Genomic DNA, 20,575 nt, shown 5'->3' on the forward strand with positions numbered 1-20,575 from the left:
CGGATGTGTAAGCCAAGCCTTTCTGCGTGCCTTGGGAACGGTTGCCAAGCTTGTCCCCTTCATTCTTGAGCTTTACTGTGAGCCTGGAAATGCTGTTGGGCAAAGGGATTAGGAGCCCTGAGAATAAACGTCTCCAGCCACATCAATTTCACTTCCTATGATCTGATTCCCAGTCTAGGAGACCTCCTAAAGATTTCTTCCCATGTACAGTATGAGCAGTCTCTGCAGCTGTCAAGTTTTTCTGCTGCACAGAAAGTCCGAGATGTGCTGCTTTCCGTTTATGCCTTTTCCTTAGCCATACCCAGTAACATCATCTGGGGCTCCATCTAGATGGCTCTTTGCCATAGCTCATCTTACTCAGCAATCTGCACGCATAAATGTCCACTTTTTTTTTTTTTTTAATAGCCCCAAGAGACACCAGTTTTCACTGACTCCTTGTTTTCCAGAAAGACATTTCCATTCTCTTCCCAGTTCTCTCAGAAGTGCTGCTGGTGGTGGTGGCCTGCCTTTCAGGATTAATTGAGGCTGCTGAATCACTTCTGTTGATTGTGTTGTGCTGGGTTTTAACTTTGCCCAGGACAGCCAGCCAGTTTGTTCTGTGCAGCAGCAAGCATGCTGCGCACCAGCAAGGCGCAGGGAGCTCCCGTGCACCCTGAAGCCTATAACGGGCCCCACGCAGTATTTTGGTCTGGGCTTGTGCAAGATGTCTGCACGCAACTATCTTTTTTTCCCCCCCTTTTTTTTTTTATTAGCGAGATTGCAAATGACTCAATACTATGTATATATTAATCTTCATGAAGATTTGTGTAAAAATGGATAAAAATCCAGAGCAGAAATATTCATGTGGGTTTTGTAGCAGCCTCGGACCCTCCTTTAGATAAGAGCTTTTCCTCACTGATGTCTGCCAAGGAGTTACTTCACTGAGCTGCTTGAGAGCCCATCCAGGGCCAAACCGCAGTGTGTCCAGCCAAGGTGGAGCAGGGTCTCCTGCAGGCGCGGGGGCAGCCGGTGTGGTTGTGGCAGCACCGGTGAGGGGCAGGTCCAGGTCCCTTCCCGAGACGTGCTTGTCCCGTTGGGCACCCGTCTTGTGGTGGCCGGCTGGGTCGCAGCTCCAGCTGGTGATGTGGGGGTTTTCCACTGGGAGTAGGAGCTGTGGGAGGTGGGAGTGGAGTGAAGGTAGCGGCGCATCGCGGGGTGTCCTGCGGAGGTGGCTTTTGGAGTGGGTATGGCTTTGGTCCCTGATATTCTGAGCCAAGTGCCTGTGCTTCTGCAGAGGCTGTAAATTATTTATTTCTGGAGGGTTTAGCTGGTTTTCACACCGCCTGTGGTGCTGGCTGTTGGAGAAACACCTCCCAAGCACAAGAAACCATTTGTCCATTGGCAGCATGTTCAGTAGCTTTGTCCCCAGCCTGTCGCTATGTCACCGAGATGTGCTAGCTGCTCCCCTCCTTGATCTGTGGTAATTACAGCAGCAAAAGCGACTTTCTTACAGTTGGTTATGTTGGGTATTGGCAGCATGAAATGCAGTGCCGCTCTCCCCATCTGTGGGACTGAGCCCAAGGCTTTCCCCTCCGCTGTCACGCGGAGCAGTCCCACAGCCGCGCAGGGATGCTGCCGGGCTGCCGCTGCTGTTCTTGCCTTGTCCCTTGCGTTGAATGAAGTTCGTCTGCAACGCTAAGTGAAAAAAATTAAGACATTTTGAATTCTGGCAGTTCTTCCGTTATAATTAAGCTGCCTGAAAGGATGCCGCAGGGAGAACAAATGCAGCTTGGCTATTTACGGAGCTGGCCAAGGGAGAGCTTCCTTATAACTTTTCTATCTTATGACCTGTAATTTGTGTTTAATAGCTAATCTGTCACCTCAGGTTCTTGTATCAGAAAAGATGATTTCCCTATTAATTTGAATCAGCACAGCATGTTTACAGTTCCTCAGTGTGGAAGTACTGCTCTGTTAATGCTGCTGCCTCTGGCTCTCTGCCTCTTGCTCTGGCCCATAGATCTTTCTGACTTTGCATTACTCTTCCAATTGTGATATAATTTTAGTAAAAATAATCTTTAGGAAGGTTTCTCCTGCTACCATTTTTTAAAGTCATGAAAGGCTCATTTCTTCAGGGACACAATTTCAATAGCAAAATGTGGTTCCAGTTGAGAGGGGCTGACACAACTCTCCTCCTGTAGAAGAGATTTTTCTGATCTGCTTTCTTTTTATATCTGGTCTCTAGATAGCGTATCCAAGAAGAGGTTATTCATTTGCCTTGGGGAAAGGAATTACAGCTCTGCATCTGTGGGGTATAGCCAGTCTGCAGGTGGGAGGCAAGCAGGGATGTACCCATTTATTGAGGGGAGTGTCTCAAGGGAATGTCCAGGAAGAGGGAAAGCTCTCTGACTCGCATTGCTCCTGGGCCAGATGTATGGCTTTGCCGGGGAGAAGTGCCAGGGCTCCCTGGGCTGATGCTGAGTGGGTTAGAGAGGTTCGTCATGGCCACTCACAGGGAGCCACCACCATCCCTTAGCTACTCCAGCTGCTTAATTAGAGTGAGTGTTTTCTTCCCAAACTTGTTTCTTTCCCACCCTGATGTCACAGTGCGTTTCTGTGCGCTTGTAGTGCGGAAGAGGCAGCTGCTTACAACAGCTGAAAGAGGTGGGCTTGGACCTGCAAAGTCTCAGGTGAGTTGATCCCCCGCAGGCCGCTGGCTGGCTGAGCCTTGCTGCGGAGCTGTGCTCTGAGTCATGTCTCATGCCTGCAGAGCAAGAAGCTCAGTTTTTACAGCTTGTCTTGCAGTCTGGTGTCTTTTATCAGTAGTATCGCACTGAAGCCTTTCTCTGGCTCTGTGGTGTTCATGTTGGAGAGAGCTGGTTGGCACGACCCGTGAGGCACTTTCCCTTGCGTGCCTTGTGCGCTCGTACGGGATCCCATTTTTCTGGGGGAGCTCTTGGTGTGGTGCCTCAGGCTGTTGCGCCTGGGATGGTAAAGCATGCTGGCTCCTTAAACAAAAAGCACCGATATCGGCTGTGCTGGGGGGCCACGCAAGTCATGGCAAGAGGGGGGCAGCAAAATGAGATGGAAGTAATGGCCACACGGGTGGCTCCGGTGGCAGAGCTCAGAAAGCAAGAGCAGAGGGAGCATGCCTTTCTTCCTGACAGTGACAGCTGAAGGGGCCGCACCTACTCGTAGCTTGGTGGTGCGGTTGAACTGCTTCCCCCCGCCACTGCTCAGTGCAGAGGTTGTTCCTGTTAGGAAATGCAGAATTTGCTGCGTGAGCAGGAGTGCCAACCTCTGCGAGCGCGCAGCTAAGGCCAGGACAAGGGTGAGGCGGCCCCTTCATTGGTAGCACAGGGTTATGCCATTTCGTATAGCAAGGACAAGTGTCCTGAGATGCTGTCACCATCTCGGTGGAAGGGTGGACGGGATCTTTCCTGAGCTAGGGTGCTAGGGAGTGGTGGGAGTGATCTCTGTGCAGTTGCTCACCCTGGCCGCTCCTTTCTGGAGTTTTGGAGAAGATGGCTGCTGTGGAATTGGGTCACAGCAGCAGCTGGGCAGGGAAGGAAACGCACGTGCAGGGAGCATGGAGGACGAGGGGTCAGGGCTTTGGAGTGAGCAGCCACGCTGAGGCAGCAGATGTGTGTTGGGCAGAAGGAGCACATCCCTGCTCTTGGCTCCTTGCCCCGCTGTCTGGCTGTGAGCGCTCTGGCTTTGCCAGGTGGAAGGAGGGGCTGCGTCCTGGTAAACGCAGTGGGCAAAAGAATCTGATTCTCAGATAATTTGTCTTGTTAAATACAGCTGGTTTTCGGTGGTAAGAACTCAGGTTTTCAGATAGCTATATTTATTTAAGATGTCCCCAGGGCACAGAGGCTCCAGCTGCTGAAATTCTATTGTCTTTGTTGTAGTCTCAAGGTTGTTTGGGGCTCAGTAACAAACAACGTTGTGGTCGCAGGACCCTGATGCTGCGCAGTAAGAACTGCGCTCTTTGGAACGTGGTGCGAGTGGCCGAGCAGAAGCACGTGAAGATGTTGGTGGCTCTCTCTGGCCTGCTGGTATCAGAAGGCAAACGGCAGCAGCGGCTCCCTTCTCCCGGCTGAGGGCTGGCTGCAAGGGTGTACCTTTTCCAGCAGCAGTATTCAGCTGCTGTTCAGTCTGGAAAGAAGGGACCGCAGAGTCTGCATGATGGCTGAGCCTGCAGTGTGGTTATGTCAGGTTACACGTTCTGCTGCTGGTCACTGACGGCGCTTTTGGCATCAGCCTGTGGGGTCTCAGGAGTCTGTTGCTTTGACTTGAGCTTGCTTGGCGGAGGCTGGAACAGAGCAAGCGTTCGTTTGCAGTTCTCCGCAGGTGCTTATCATTGTCAGCTTTCTTAAGAACTGCCATACACAGGATGATTTCTGTTAGCGGGACTTGGTGTGGAAGTTAAAGTTGTCCTGAGAGGTGACCAGCTGCCTGCAGGGGAAGCGCTGCTCTGTGAGACAGCTCAGGCTGGTCCTGGAGAGCAGTTTTCTGCAGTGATCCCTCCCTGTTTCCCCAGTGGTCTCTGTGTCTTTGCAGTGCTGTCCTTCCCCTCTACCAGATACACATACACACCGTGTGTACGCTTCAGAGAAAGAGGTAATCCTAGCCCTGTTCTCCTGAGTCAACCTCATTCCTGCTGCCTCCACCTGAGCTGCCCTGAGGGTGTAGAAGAACTGCAGAGCAGCTTTTCTAGCTGGTAGCCACATTTTTTTTCTCTAGAATGGCCTTTTGTGGCTTTGATTTCTAGGACTGGGCCCATCTGACTTGTTTCCATGAATACTTGTACTTACTTTTTCTCTTTTATCTCTGCAGGCAGCGTCCTCAGCTCTGAGCAGTCTGGGTCACGTGTACACAGCCATCGGGGACTACCCAAATGCACTGGCTAGCCACAAGCAGTGTGTCCTCCTTGCAAAGCAGTCCAAAGATGAGCTCTCTGAGGCACGGGAGCTGGGCAACATGGGAGCAGTGTACATTGCAATGGGGGATTTTGAAAATGCAGTGCAGTGCCATGAACAACATCTTAAGATCGCCAAGGAGCTGGGGAACAAGCGGGAGGAAGCTCGAGCCTACAGCAACCTAGGCAGTGCTTACCACTACCGGAGGAACTTCGACAAAGCTATGTCCTACCACAACTACGTGTTGGAGTTGGCCCAGGAGCTGGCTGAGAAGGCCATTGAGATGCGAGCTTATGCTGGCTTGGGCCATGCAGCTAGGTGTATGCAGGACCTGGAGAGGGCTAAGCAGTACCATGAAGAGCAGTTGCACATCGCTGAGAGCCTGCAGGACCGAGCTGCTGAAGGCAGAGCCTCCTCCAACCTAGGTAAGGTCCTGACATGGAGCAGAATTTGTCAGGGAATGCCGTGACTCTCAGAGCTGCTGCCAGGACGCAGGAGGTTTGCTGTGCACTATCTTCTTAGTTACCCCAGTTTCACCAGACTGTCATCATAAATTAAACAGGCAGATGTGTGGTGGTGTAGCGTAATGTATCCCGTGTTCAATTATTAACCTGCTCAGAAGGGCACCAGAAAGCACAAGCTCATGGCAGAAGGGGAATGAAAAGGTGAAGTGCATTTGAAGAGCTATTCAGGTGTCAGAAATAAACATTGAGTCTTGTACTATAAGGCCAGAAGTGACCTGGCCGTTTCTTTGGGAGCTTGTCACCTGGATTATGTCAATGTGCTGCTGTCTTGGAAGCTAGGAGACACATGGGTCAAATCCTAACTAAGTTTGTTTTCAGAATGTACATGTTAAAATAGTAGAGTGTAGGAGTCTTGTTCTTCTAAGGAGAGACATTGGCATCCTTCTGGCAGGCTGGGAAGGACTGAATTACATCAAAGTGAAGTCCGTTCCTGCTGCTTCTTCACAGCACCAGATGTGGAAGCAACCAAAGATTCATTTCCATCTCTGCCGTGGGATGTGCTGTTTGTGCTGCTGACGTTCCAGCTGTCGTTAAGGCTGTGTTCTCAGCTGGCTGGGAGTGGCAGAACAGGGCCGTTGCTGGTATAACAAAACATGTTTTTGCTGGCAGCCCCTGAATCTCAGCTCTTGCAGGCTGCCCCACGCTGTAAATTAGCTTCTGTTTCTGCTTGGCAGTTGGCACTTGGTTCATTTGTAGATGCTAATTGTACTCTGATGTTATCAACAGCAGGTAATTGAAAAGGGCTTGATGAATTACTTAATTTCTCTTAATAGCTGAGTCTTCAGAAGCTGAATGAAGGAGATAAGGTGAGCTGGAGAAAACAAAACAGTCCTAGCTTTCTAATTACTGTTGCAAATCTCCTCCTTTACACAAATTAGGGTAAATGTGTGAGGCAAAATAGGTTTGTGAGGCAAAAGCACTTGCGGGGTACTTAGCGTTAAAGAACAGTGAGCATTGATAACATTTCTTTTAGTGTGACAGAGCACCCAACAGGCAAGAGGGTTTGGGGGGATGAAGCCTTGCATCTGGCTTGCTGTAACGTTTATGCTTTTGTGCGGAACAACAGCAGATGCCTCTAGCAAAGCACAAACTACATCCTCCATCTCTGCTGCCAGCATGGTGCTGGTCCCAGGGAGATGCAGAGACGTGATGGATCCACTGGTCTGGGGCAGGGGTAGACGGGCCCCTGTGGAGGAGCAGGACCTCATGTTGTCCAGGCAGGGAGCAGGATGAGGGGTGAACTCTGGGTCCTTGGTGGAGGAGATGGAGATGTCCTTGGTTGTGCTTGGGGAACACACGGGCTTCCCAGCTCATGGTCAGGACTGAGGGAAAGTTCCTCTTGCTGAGAAGTTTAACTTGATGTGTTTTGTTTCCAGTGAAAGCTGAGCAGAGGGTGTGCAGGCTGTTCTGATGGCGCAGTCACGGGGAGGTGGCACAGCTGTGTTCAGCCGTGAGTGCCTATAAAGTGAGGTGGATGTGCCCTGAGCAGCCCCGCTCAGGGTCCTTTCCGATCAAAGGGATAGAACCCATTTGATTTGCTTCCCCTCCGAAGCACTTGCTGCTTCCTGGAGAATTGCCCCGATTCTCTCTGAGCAAATCCAGGAAACTGAGGAGATGCAATCTGGGCAAATGGAAGCTGTCACTTGGGTTTGGTTTTCTTCCCTGTGTCGGCGTAGTGATGAGCCATCTTGGGTTTTCCGTATTGTCTCCTGCTGTTTTTGTGAGCCCTTTGCCATTGGGCAGGCCACAGCTCTTTTGCGAGGAGGAAGCTTGATTCAGTTCTGTGGTATTTCTTCTAATTGCTTGTATGTTCAAAGTAGGCTTTCTTGTGCTACTCTGTATCATAAAAAAGAAAACCCAACAAACTGAACACAAATGTTGAGGCAAAGTGGGCTTAGCAGGTCACTGCAAGTGCTAATACTTGCTGTAGGTGCTTTGCATCATCCTAGAATAAAACAAGAGCTACTGCAAAAGGAAGCAACTTGCTCTTGTTCCTCAGCCTTCATGGTGCTTGTGGTTTAAATTCTCTTACCCTTTTGCAGTCTCAGAATCAGTCAAGTTGGGCCTAGAAAAATTCATCTTAATATCATTATTAATCTTACAGCAGCTTTGGATTTAGTGATTCCAGGGATTTTTGTTTAAAAAAAAGAGGGCAAGAGTTTTGGTGCAACGGAGAATGTTTTTCTTGTGTTGGATATAAGCCTAAATATAACTTTCAGTTGGTATGCTGACTCAGCCGCCCTACACTCCATATTAGAATAGTTTTCCTAGCTTCTGAGTGCAGGATCTCACGTTTCAGCCGTTATTTGGCTATAGTTTTATGTCTCCTCTTTCAGAGTTAAGTTATACTGGAGAAAGAGAACATGCAGTTCTTGTTGAGGAAGCCTATTACTGTTGTTTAAAATGCATCCAGTACCAATTAAAAAGTCAAGTCTTAATTGTCTCTTTCATCTAATCCACATGCAAAACAAAACCTCGTCAAAATAACCATGCTGACAGGCAAAAAAATGTGTCTAAATGTGTGTTTCCAAGCCAGAATGTTAGAGTTGGCCTCTTTGCTGAAGCAACAGACATTTTCTGTTTGCATTTCACTGATTTAGATGGAAGACTCTCTTAAGTGTACTATCTAATGCTGAGCAAGACAGGCACGGAATATAACATAGCCCAGCTGCTGCAGTGCTCTGCAGGGAGATATAATGCGCTCTGTGACTCAGTAAGCAGAAGGTAATGGACTGAGGGCAAGTCACAAGTTATCAAGCCCTTCACAACAAGGGGATGTGGAGTTTAACCAGAAGTCTCAGATTGTCAACTTTTGCAAAGCAGATGGTGTTTCCAAATGCCAAGGCTCCATGTAGAGAGCTGGCTTTTCAGCCTCTGCAGCTCGTGAGGGTTCCCTTTGCGATGGAGAAGGGGACACTTCAGATTATTAGTAAAACTCAGTCTCTCCCTTGGTGCTTAGCATCTTCACAGTTCCAAGAGAACTTCTGTGCCTGTCTTCACGTGCTTGGGTGTGTTGCCCAACGGTGCGAGGTATTTTCTCTTGAAGCATTTTTGCAATTGGGATAAAAAAATGGTTACGTTTGGTCGTGTCTTCCCCGATGGCTGAAGAACTGGCTAACTTGCCCAGGACTCCTTTCCCTTATCCCTGCCCGCTCACAGGTGCACTCATCCAGCCAGCAGCGTTGCAGCGGAGCGCGCGTCAGACAATGGGTGCCATTAGGCTCTCCTGTCCGCACCAAGGAGGGGCTGGGACATGGTTCTCCCACCACATGGGTGAGCTTCAGAACCACTTCTGCTCTGTTTCAGCTTTCAGCATGTTCATATTTCATTCAGAAAGAGCAGGTTCAGTCAAGACCGGTGTTAGCTCGGTGTGAGGTGAAAGCTGTGGTGCAGCAGTGACCCCGGCACGACGCAGAGCTTTGTTCTGCACTGTTGGCTGATGCTAGCAGGAGGCTGGAGGTCCCTTTGACTTCTGCTGTAACCACCCGCCAGGCTCCAGCGCAGGAGCTGCAAAGGCTCTTTGTTCCAAAGTTAGTCTGACACTTTCTCTCTCACATTGCTGATTTGTTGCCTGAATTGGAAAAATCGGTGATTTGCGCAGGCAGAATGTAACTTTTATGATTATTTTGCTGATGTCTTATACAGGTTGCTACACGGTTCTAACTGTATTCATCATTAAGGAAAGAAAACTTGGGAGTTAACGTAATTTGTGCTGGGTTTGGTGCTTTACGCTGTATAAGGCAGTAAAGGCCATCTCTGGCCATCTCCCCTCATGTCTGCTGGGTTCTTGTCTTGGGTCTGTTCTACTGTATCCTTCGTGTGCTTTTCCGGAGTGTAGCCTAGCTGCTTGACCAGAAGGCTATCTTGTACTTTGAAATCAATAATTGTAGCTGTAAGAATGAGTCAGAACGCTGATGTTTTGAAGTGACAGTGTGTTTCTGGATCCTTCTTCCTTAAGTGCCACAACAGATGGGTGACAGCTTGAGCAAACTAATATGATAGCAGGCTCCATGGGTGAAGAGAGCACAGCTTTGTTCTCTGTTATGCTGCTTGGTTTTGTCCTGGGTATCTCCTGGTAAACATTTGCTCACTGTTTTTCTCCTTTCTTGGCAGTAAAGAGGCTGACTAAATCATTTAGAACTGTGAAGGCTTCATCTCCCATCCATCTACGAACCTCATTTTTGTCTGTTGAGGAATGCACAAAGAGAGAATATATTTGGTAGGTGATGATTTTGGAGTCTGAGTCAGAACATTTCCTTCGTGGGCCATCCTTTGTAACTACCCCTGGCAAATGCTGGAAACATACCAGGACGTGCTGTGTGGGGTCTCTTATCAGGTTCCTTTTTTCCTAAAAGCAACTTGAATTTTTTAGATGAAATTCTGGGAATTTGCTCGAGCAGGGCTCCTGACAGAGAGCAGCCTTTCTGGTGGACATAGTGTCCAGGGTGAAATTCCATCCACAGCCTCTCCAGAGAGCAGCACCATAAGCTGTTGCAGTAACTTGTTGCCCTGATCTCTAGGATGAATTTTACTTCTCTGGCTGCCATTTGCCTTTCAAAGCCATGCTCTGTGTCTGACTTGCCATCTTCTTCTCCCACTTTCCTTCTCCTTCATGCAGGACAGGAGAGGTTGGTGTCCTGGCGCAGGAATTCCTAGTATCTCCAGCGCCAGGGACTCCTTTTCTTGCCTGTCCTCCAGTATGAAGTGGGAGAGTCCGGGTTGGGTCAGCCTCTTTCTCCATTGTGAGTTGCTCCATGTTGAGAGAGAAAGGTAATTACTGTTGAGTGTAGGACGTCTCGCTAGCATCCACCACGCCTGTGGACACACCACCTGAGCTGTCAATGGCATTTTAATGGTCACCACTGTGCACTGACTTCTCTTGTTCCTCACAGTGAAGGGGAGTTTCTTCAGGGTGCCTAGGCTTTGAGGCTGAGCTGTGGCATTCTGTCTGCTCACTAGGGCCTCTTCCATGACCTGGGAAACTGGAGATGTTTCCTTCTCTGTCAAGTTAGCTGAGTATTTGCCAAAATAATCTCCAGTACTACCAGAGATGTTGATCTGTGGAGGGTAAGAGAGCTGAGATGGAAGAATAAGGAGAGGAACTTTGTGACAGGAGTGGGATTCGTGTCTTAAGGCTGGTGATCCACGTGTGGCCAGAGGAGCCCCTGTCTGATCGAGCATCTTGTGCTCTGCACACAGCAGTGCTCTGGCCTGAGGACTGTATTGGCTAATGGATACACTGGTACAAGAGCTGTTTAGAAGGATTTTTTGGGCACAAGAGAAATTGTAAGCTGAAGTACGGATTTAACACCAAGCTCCTGATGTTATCTCTTAATACTTTTTTTAATGTACTAGCTGCTAAAAGCAGGAACTTGCGTTCATTGCTGCTCCAACACCTCTTGCGGGCAGGCAGCTTTGCAGCTGTTTCTCTTGACCTAAATTTTCCAATGTCAAATGCCATGTGGACAACAGAAACAGCAAATGGCAGGCCAGACCTGCCTGGGTGTCATCTTGGTTTCTAAGGTATCAGCGTGGAAGCTGATCTAGTTTTGGGGAGATGGGTATTGAAGAAAGTAACTATTGCATGTTCCAGACCAGCAGAATCCCTTGCAGCCCAAAATGAGCCTCTCTTTTTTCCTAAGAGACATCTGGTCTGTTTCTTGCAGTTATTTTGTTGCCAAAGATTGCAGTGAAGGAGCTTGTCCTGCAGGACATGGGAAAGAATGTGAAACAACCAGGCTTCACATGGCTCACAGATAAAACATACATGAAACTAGTAGAAAGGTGTGGAGTCAGCATCCCCTCTGAGCCAGCCAGTGTCTGCAGTCCAGGGCCACGGTTGTCTCTGGTTTTGGCAGGAATTTTGTTTAAGTGTGTAGCTGAGGAGAGCCTGAGGTTAGGAAAACACAGTGGCCATTCAATGGGAGGGAGACAGGAGGATGCTTAGAAATTAGGACTATGAATGTGCTTTTAGAGAGGCTTGCTGAGGAGCTCCTTCACATCCTGCAGCAGCCACTTCTGCCTGGGATGCTGTTGATGATGTTGTGACTGGGTGGTGTGAGTGTTTCTGAGAGGGTGGTAAGCGTTTTTGGGAAGGTGGCCTAAAAGCCAAGAGTCTGCGTGCTTGCAGCACCGTGCCAGTGCAAGCAGCAACTGGGAGGCAAACAGCGTGTTTTTGAGGCAGCGTGTGCTTCAGCAGTAAGGGATGTCCATGTTCTTGGTGTAATTCTTTGGCCCGTGAGTGGTTGCAGCTGGCCTCAGGTACTCTCCCAGAAAAGCTGTAGAAACACAAGAGTTACCAGGGGAATCGATGGTTAAACCGAGAGAAGTGAAGGATGCCTCCTGGGGTGCTGCATCCAGTCTGCTGGTACTGCACATGCCAAGTCACACAAATACCAGGATTGGTAAACTGACCACAAGCCATTGCAATGGTAATGTACTGTTTGCTTGGCTGCTCTGGAGCCTTGGCACTCTGAGGGTGAAAACAATTTCTAGGGCTGATGCCCCTCTTTGTTTACACCAGCATTGGTCTGTGAATCAGTTAACTCTTCAGTGTCCAACAGGAATCACATTTGGATTTCTTGTACTGGAAATACATCAGTTCACTGGATCACTCCGTCTCATTTCCATGTGATGACTCCCTGGCCTTGTAGTCCTGGAGTGCATGTCTTTGCATAGTTTACTGCTAATTTTCATCACCCCATTCTTGTTGCTGTGGTACGTAAGGCTATCCAGTCCTTCCTCCATAATAATCCCATCCTTCTCTGTGTCAGCAGTGCTTCTTAACGGGTTTCACAGCACATCTTGAATAGCGCTCCCTTCCTTTGTGCCAAAGTCACCACTAAAAATTTTTGATAAGGTTTGTCTTCATTTCTGCTCTTTGACTCGTAATTAAGAACCACCTCACCACAGAACAAGAACATCACAACAAAAAAGATTTGCTTTTAACCTGTTTTCTGTCCTCTCTCTCCCTTTTACGGTCACTTCAAACTGAGTGCTTCCCCGCACCTGGTTCCTCCGAGGAGGAGCAGCGGTGCTGGTGGAGAGCAGCGGCATGTCTGGTCTCCATGAGGAATCTGTCCGTTTAGCAGTAAGTGATTAGGAAAAGCTTGCTCGCTCCCTTAATCTGGACATGCCGGGATTTCGGGGTGTTTCCGATGAGCGTGTGTTAGCTCTCAGAGGGGGAGCCCACTGCGTTGGCTGCCGGTGCTGGGGTCCAGGCACCCCGGGGTGCTGGCTGGGAGGGATGCCGTGCTGGGGAGGCAGGCTGGGAGCGCGGGCTCCCTGGGCAGCACTGGTTCTGCCTGCATCCAGCTCAGACACCTCTTGCTGTTCCAGGAGAAAGATTGAGCAAATTCTTAGTTTGTGAAGCAATGAGATGCTTTCAAAGAGACTGTTTTTTGCAGTTTCTAAGTTACATCACTTTGTGTCCTGTCCCAGTCCACCCCCAGTAATGACTTTGTGCTTTTTCCGCAGAACGGGGCGGTCTGTCTGGCGAGCGCTGTGCCGTGCGTGGCATTGTGGCTGTGCGCTGAGCCCCGGCTCTGCCTCTGCCTGCAGATCAGAGGTGGGGGGCCAGAGTATCCACGTGGGGTCACTTAGCTTGGCTCATCCTGTCCGTGCTGCCACCACCTTCCCTCGCCATGCTGGAGAGAAACATCAGCATGCGTCAGCCAGGGACGCAATAGCTAACGCTCATCAGTTAAAGCCGCAGGCTCGTTGGAGCTGAGGAAGGATTTGGCCAGGAGCTGGACTAAGGCACCAGGGAGCCAGTCCCTCCTGCCATGAGCGCTGGCTTTGATCACAATTGCCATGCAGGGGGAGGGAAACGAACTGTCAGCAGCAACCAAGCATTTGCCATTTTCATCCTGTTTTGTTCTGCCCGTGTTTTCTAAATTGCCTTCTCCTGAAGCCTCATGTTAGTTGGAAAATGAGCAGAATTTTTGAATGACTGACTTTGATAGAAAGACAAGTAATCCAGCCAGAGTGCCTCATGCTGAGGTAATGGAACTTAGGTTTTCAGTCCTGCATGAGTTTAAAAAATGAATCTGCGAGGTCCAAATTGCCTCAGGAAAGCAAATCTTGGCTGTCATGTTCCAGGCTCACTTGGAAAGCCTCTGTCTACAAATTTCTCTTTAAAAGTACTGACAAAAAGTAGGCTGATGCGCAGGGCCAATGACAGCATGCTGTGCTTGCCAGTGGCCGGGGCAGGCAGTTGCTTCCTGACCCTCTACATCTCTTCCTTCCCACACACTGGTTGCGATATGGAGTTGGAAATTGGAAGTTGTTTTCTTTTAGGGGCAGAGAAAGACCTGACGTTGTCTTCAGGTATCGAGTAACTGTGGCGAACCTGCAGGGTCTGTGCTTCCAGGGCTGCCTCTGGTGGCTTCTTCAGGATTGTTTGCAAAGGAGCCACATGTATTAGCGCAGAGCTAATTTAAGGATAAGTTGGGACATTAGGAGATTCAGAGCTCTGGTTCCATGTCTCGTAACAAGTACAAGATGGTGTGACTGAGATGGAAAAGCGAGTGGGAGTGCTTTCGTGCTTTCTTGCTGAGCCTCTTGGGTGTGAGCACTGGAGTCACCAGATATCACGGATGGGGGAAAAAAATAGCATAATTTAAAAAGAAAATGGGCATTTTGTAAGGCCAGACCACCCAGTTGTTGTGGTGAAGGGGTGCTTCATGTGTATTATGAACGCTTCTCTGGGATTTGCCCGTCAGGAGCGAGGAGGCAGTTTGTTTGAGAAGGGCCGTGTCGGGGTGCTGAGGGGAAGGGATGGGTGCGGGGCAGGGGGGGCCTGAGGAAGGGGCCGCGTCGTGAGCTGCTGAGGGCCGGCTGCACGAGCATCCTGGCCTGGCAGGGTGTTGTGGAGGAGTGGTTTTGTTGAGCCCGTTTCTGTATTTTTCAGGAATCATTCACCAGATGAAGGGCGACTATGACACTGCGCTGCGGCTGCACAAGACCCACCTGTCCATAGCTCAGGAGCTGAGCGATTACGCGGCCCAGGGCCGGGCCTACGGCAACATGGGCAACGCTTACAACGCTCTCGGCATGTATGACCAGGCTGTCAAGTACCATCGGCAGGAGCTGCAGATTTCGATGGAAGTAAATGACCGTGCCTCTCAGGCATCTACGCACGGGAACTTGGCAGTTGCCTATCAAGCGCTGGGTGCCCATGACCGCGCGCTGCAGCACTACCAGAATCATCTCAACATCGCGCGGGAGCTGCGGGACATCCAGAGCGAAGCGCGCGCCCTCAGCAACTTAGGCAACTTCCACTGCTCACGAGGAGAGTACGTGCAGGCAGCCCCTTACTACGAGCAGTACCTGCGCTTGTCCCCAGAGCTGCAGGACATGGAGGGGGAGGGGAAGGTTTGCCACAACCTTGGCTATGCCCATTACTGCCTTGGGAACTACGAGGAAGCCGTCAAGTACTACGAGCAGGATCTTGCCTTAGCAAAGGATCTTCATGACAAGCTGAGCCAAGCCAAAGCCTATTGCAACCTGGGCCTGGCCTTCAAAGCCTTGATGGACTTCAGCAAAGCAGAGGAGTGTCAGAAGTACCTGTTGTCACTGGCCCAGTCTCTGAACAATTCCCAGGCCAAATTCCGAGCTCTGGGAAACTTGGGGGATATTTTTGTCTGTAAAAAAGACGTAAATGGTGCAATAAAATTTTATGAGCAGCAGTTGAGCTTAGCCCATCATGTTAAAGACAGGAGACTGGAAGCCAGTGCGTATGCAGCCTTGGGCTCTGCATACAGAATGGTACAGAAATGTGACAAGGCTTTAGGTTACCACACACAGGAGCTGGAGGTGTACCAGGAGCTGGGAGATATGCCGGGTGAATGCAGAGCACACGGTCACCTTGCTGCAGTATATATGTCACTTGGGAAGTACACCATGGCCTTCAAGTGTTACGAAGAACAGCTGGAGCTTGGGCAGAAGTTGAAGGACCCCAGCATAGAAGCTCAAGTCTATGGTAACATGGGCATTACCAAGATGAACATGAATGTCATGGAGGAAGCTATCGGCTACTTTGAGCAGCAGCTGGCCATGCTGCAGCAGCTCAGTGGAAATGAATCCGTGTTAGATCGGGGCCGAGCATATGGGAACCTGGGAGATTGTTACGAGGCTCTGGGAGATTTTGAGGAAGCTATAAAGTATTACGAACAGTACCTGTCTGTGGCTCAAAGCTTGAACCGTATGCAAGACCAGGCAAAGGCCTACCGGGGCTTGGGCAATGGGCACAGGTAAGGAGCGCTCCGTCTGTATTCTAATGACAGACAGTGGAGTACAAGTACAAATGGATGTGTTGTGTTACTGATGGGGGGTGTTTGTGTGGCTACTGTACACGTGCACGGGGATGTGGCACAGGAGCGAGTAGTAGAGTCCTCTGGGTGCTGGGGACCGTGCTACCAGCAAAAATAACGAAGCGGTGTTGCTCTGCCCTGAGAGGAAGAGAAGTTTATAGGGTAGCAGAAGAAGGAGATTGATTCAGAGGTACCAGGGTTGTCTCTTGGGGGGAGATTTGTTTCTGCCTCAAAGCTTTGAGCTGGTCTCTAGAGGAAATGGCAAGACATCTCCTTCCAAGAAAATACTGGCAAAATAAATGCTGCCGTTTTCTTCCCTTGTAGGGCTATGGGAAGTTTGCAGCAGGCATTGGTGTGCTTTGAGAAGAGGCTTGTGGTGGCACATGAGCTGGGGGAGGCATTTAACAAAGCCCAGGCTTACGGGGAGCTGGGGAGCCTGCACAGCCAGCTGGGGAACTACGAGCAAGCCATTTCTTGCCTGGAGCGCCAACTCAACATTGCTCGAGAGATGAAGGACCGAGCTCTGGAGAGTGATGCTGCCTGCGGCCTCGGTGGGGTCTACCAGCAGATGGGGGAGTACGACACAGCCCTGCAGTATCACCAGCTCGACCTGCAGATTGCGGAGGAGACCAACAACCCCACTTGCCAGGGCCGGGCGTACGGCAACCTGGGCCTGACCTACGAGTCCTTGGGCACCTACGAGAGGGCGGTGGTTTATCAGGAGCAGCACCTCAGCATTGCAGCACAAATGAATGACCTTGTAGCCAAAACTGTGTCTTACAGCAGTCTGGGGAGGACTCATCACGCCTTGCAGAACTACTCTCAGGCTGTGATGTACCTGCAGGAAGGTAAGAGGCTGAATTGTGCAATGCAGCATGTAGTGGGACGTGCGGTGGGGTAGGAGGGAGGCCTGAAGACATGGAGACATGCGAGGTCCTGTGAGCGTGGCACTAAGAGGATGTGTTTGACAGTAGCCTTTGATGCAAGAGCTCTTGCAGGCATCCATAGCTACTGTTGAGCACCTGTGTGAGTAGCTGCCCAAGCAGGCTGTTATGGTCAGCCCGCCACGTCACTCGGAGCCTTCCTGGCGTACTGTAGACAAAGCATTGCAAAGCTCAATCTGTGCCTTCCTGGGGGCATCTCGGCTAGCTCTGAGCCTGTGTCCAGGCTGCATCTGGCAGAGGCTCTTTATAAAGCTCTTCTGTGCCTGAGCCTAGAAGCTGTAAACCTTCTGTATAAATAGCATTGCATGCCAGGAACTGGCTCTGGGAAAACCACAGCAGGTTGTGATAGATCTCTCTGATCCTGAGAGCGGGTCTCAAACCTTTGTGTGCGCCTTGCTGTGTGCCTTGCCGATAGCCACCTGGCTTTTCCTTCTGTGTTCAAGTGGGAGTGAGACCAGGTGGGTGAGTGTCCTCTAAGCTGTGAGTGAAAGTAAGTTGTGTTTGATAGGGAGGTGAGGGAGGTGCAGCCCTTGGTGTGTGGAAGCCATCTGCCACTGCTGAGCGCAGGGGCCAGCGCTGGCTTGTGAGTTGTGCTGCTGCAAGGGATTCCTGCATGCAAGCAGCATCTGCTCAAGGTGGTAGCTCTGTGATGGAGTGGATGAGCAGTGTAACTGTAGTGTATGAAGCTGGAAGCCGAAGGATTAATTACATCAGTTAGTCTGGTTTTCCTGAAACTGACCTTGGCAGGATTCCAGAATGCTGAGGGAATTCAATTAAGTTGGAAGGGGAGAAATTAAATACAGCTCCTTCTCCTGGTGTGACACAGCATTCCTGAAAAGCCTGTAAGTACTAGCTGCTGCTGAGCTGCGTGGTCACGGCCTGGGCCCCCGCTCCCTAGTCCATGGGAAACCTGAGGTGCCTAAGAGGACGGAGGTGTCCCTGTTGTCAGCCCAGCCCACGGAGGCGAGAGGTTTGGAGCGTGGTGGCAGTGGGGACAACACAGAAGGTGCTTCTGGAAGTGAAACAAGCTCCAGGTTGTTCACTCCGGGACCCTGCCCTCTGCTCTGGCTCAGTACATAAACCATGCGGAGCCTGCCAGAAGGCTGGGGAGAGCTGGTGGGAAGTGAGCCAGTAATGTGGCAGGAGGTGTATTTTCTGGAAGTTTGGCAGCTCAGTGTGATTTTGTTTGTCTGTGTGGCTTTCAAGGTTTAGAAGTTGAACTGCCCGGAAGGGGCTTACTTACTCAGGGGACTGCATCTTCACCTCACTTAGGGGGGTCTTGGTCCATGCACACGTCTGTCCTGCTGAGGCATCTCTCACCAGTGCCAGTTCCAGTGTCAGCAGCGCTGGCACTGCCCTGCTCGGCATCCCTCCACTCGGCAGCTCCCTGGCTGCCTCTGCCTGCCGCCGAAGCCCCCAGGGCCTGCTTGAGCCCCCAGCCCGCTGGGGCAGAAGTGCTGCAGTGGGCTGCCAGAGCCCCTTCCCCTCTCTCACTCTGACTGCCTTGCAGGACTGAGGCTGGCAGAGCAGCTGGGACGCAGGGAAGATGAAGCCAAGATCCGCCACGGCCTCGGCCTCTCCCTCTGGGCGAGTGGGAACCTGGAGGAGTCTCAGCACCAGGTATAAGCTCCATGCTGGGGGGCTTGTGTTCTCTGAGCCCTTCGGGTTGTTCCTGTCCTTGGGAGGAAATGTGTGGTGCGTGTGAGGTGCTGAGCTGACCCAGGCCCGTGTGCCTCCCTGCTCCATCCAAAGTCACCTTCCCTCTGCCAGGGATGCTGCCATCCCGGGGGGCTGTCTGAGGCAGACCCCCCTGCCTGAGGGTATGTTTCTCTGGGTACTCCTGCCCTCCCAGCAGTGCTGTGTCTGTAAGGAAGTCACCGTAGCTGTTTTCTCCCCCCAGCTGTACCGGGCCTCGGCACTGTTTGAAACCATCCGACACGAGGTGCAGCTGAGCACAGATTACAAGCTGTCACTCTTCGACCTGCAGACATCCTCCTACCAGGCCCTGCAGCGAGTACTTGTCAGTCTCGGTAAGAGATGCTGTCATATGTGAGTCTGAACTCCAAACTCATACAACGAGTTCAGCTGAAGTTGCAAGGAGGGAGTTCGTGATACATCCTTCACTCCCCATCTGTCTGACACAGCACAGCATTTCCTTGCTGGGACAGAAATAATGGTGTTCTGCGTCGGGTCTGAGGCACCTTTGGATCGTCTCTCTTGCTTCTTCCATTTGTTTGCCTTGCTGTGGCTTGTTTTCCCATACATTGTGTTATTGCCTGCAGCCAAGATGATCTGTGGGACTGTATGCCAGCTCGGAGGCTACTCTTTCCAGAAATAAGTGCTGTGACCCTGCTTCCCCAGGTTTTAGTTTGGGTTGGGATAGCAGCTGTCCCTGCTCCTGCACGTTGCACTGCAGGCCACGTTAGTGTCAGGTCTGACAGATGGCTTTGTCTTTTCAGGTCACCACGATGAAGCATTGGCAGTAGCAGAGAGAGGACGAACGAGGGCATTTGCTGACCTGCTTGTGGAACGTCAGACTGGGCAGCAGGACTCTGATCCCTATTCTCCAGTGACCATTGACCAGGTCCTGGAGACAGTGAATGGCCAAAGGGGACTTGTTCTCTACTACTCACTGGCAGCAGGTTATCTGTACAGCTGGCTGCTGGCTCCTGGGGCAGGTGAGGTCCTTTTTGGAGATGAGAGCCTGTGAGCAAGCCTTACAAAGGGCGGGTTGTTGTCATTTGTAGCTAGGAATTAACCTGAGACCAGAGTGAATGTATGAGGGAATCCTTTCCATCTAGTACCTTAAAGCTGAATAGACTGAAAACTGTCATAGCCACAGCAGTAATGACTTAGAAGTGCTTGTTCAGGGCTTTGATGTTCACCTGGAGATGGAGATGTTTCACACGTTTAATATTTCCATTTTTCAACCTCCAATCTGTATATATTTCCCACAGGGCAGAGCAGTAATGAGATTCCGAGTATGTTGGCTCTGTGAGAATCTTCTAGGCACAAGAATCCCTACTTTAATTATATTTCTGTGCTTTATCCTTCCAAAAGCTTTTGACATTTATTCACTGAAGTGGATTGCAGAAAACAGAAGGGCGTCCCCACTTCCTGATATGCCATTGAACTGCCTGATCTTCTGAGTTCTCCTCATATGAATGTGGAAACACTTATCACAGAGGAGCAAGGAGGATTAATTTGCAGAGGATTGCTTTTTGCAGGCAGCTGTTGTTCATTATCTAATAAAGTGATGACTGTAAATTTTCATGAGTTCTTTCTGGATATAATGTAATAATTGCAGCCCTTCACCATGACAAAGCTAAAGAGATAAAAAGCACTGTTTAGACTGCACCAAAAATTCCTTGGGAAGGGAAGCAAACATTCACACATTTCTGACTTCAGATGGGATGGCAGTGACTGAAAGAGACGCTGTTTGGGGGCTTTTTGCAATGTTGCATGTGTAGGTGTGAGATGGTGTTGTCGTGCTACGCATCTAGTCACTAATTGGCTCTTCAGGCCTGCAGTTTGCACGATAAGCTATAATATTAACACCAAGCTGGGCTTACTAAAATTATATGGATCAGAAGTGTAGGGTTTGCCACTAGGCTTCATGACCAGTCTTCTCCTTGCTGAAACTGGGTCTGGTAGAAAAGCAGTTGCATTCTTCAAGTACGTGGGTTTGTGACCCCCTCCTTGAAGGCACTGCCAGGTGTCAGAAAGAAGAGGGGCTATGGTGCTTCAAGGGTTCCACTTGAGCAGCTTCGCTGAGGAGCTCTTCAGTAGTGACTCCAGCCCAGCCACGGTGACCTCCTCTTGTTTAATTAGTGCTGTCGGAGAGAGTAGCTTCACTGGCTGGCCAGGATCCTCATTTATCCCAGTGAGATGGTACT

At 50.3% G+C, this 20,575-nt stretch overlaps 1 protein-coding gene across 4 annotated transcripts in view; it reads left to right on the plus strand.

Moving 5' to 3' along the window:
- TTC28 (tetratricopeptide repeat domain 28) overlaps positions 1–20,575 on the plus strand; it is a 192,384-nt gene that overhangs the window by 133,254 nt on the left and 38,555 nt on the right. For 3 of the 4 annotated variants that reach the window (XM_055794384.1, XM_055794383.1, XM_055794385.1), the window contains 6 exons: positions 4,816–5,323; positions 14,334–15,675; positions 16,060–16,583; positions 18,190–18,299; positions 18,580–18,709; positions 19,139–19,357. In XM_055794384.1, the coding sequence (XP_055650359.1) occupies positions 4,816–5,323; positions 14,334–15,675; positions 16,060–16,583; positions 18,190–18,299; positions 18,580–18,709; positions 19,139–19,357 (2,833 nt within the window). Of the gene's footprint in view, positions 1–4,815; positions 5,324–11,936; positions 12,513–14,333; positions 15,676–16,059; positions 16,584–18,189; positions 18,300–18,579; positions 18,710–19,138; positions 19,358–20,575 lie in introns of those variants that run through there. The other variant, XM_027776922.2, reaches the window with a different exon arrangement.

The sequence above is a fragment of the Falco peregrinus genome, chromosome 2 (assembly GCF_023634155.1).
Source record: "Falco peregrinus isolate bFalPer1 chromosome 2, bFalPer1.pri, whole genome shotgun sequence".
In the NCBI taxonomy this organism is placed as follows: domain Eukaryota; kingdom Metazoa; phylum Chordata; class Aves; order Falconiformes; family Falconidae; genus Falco; species Falco peregrinus.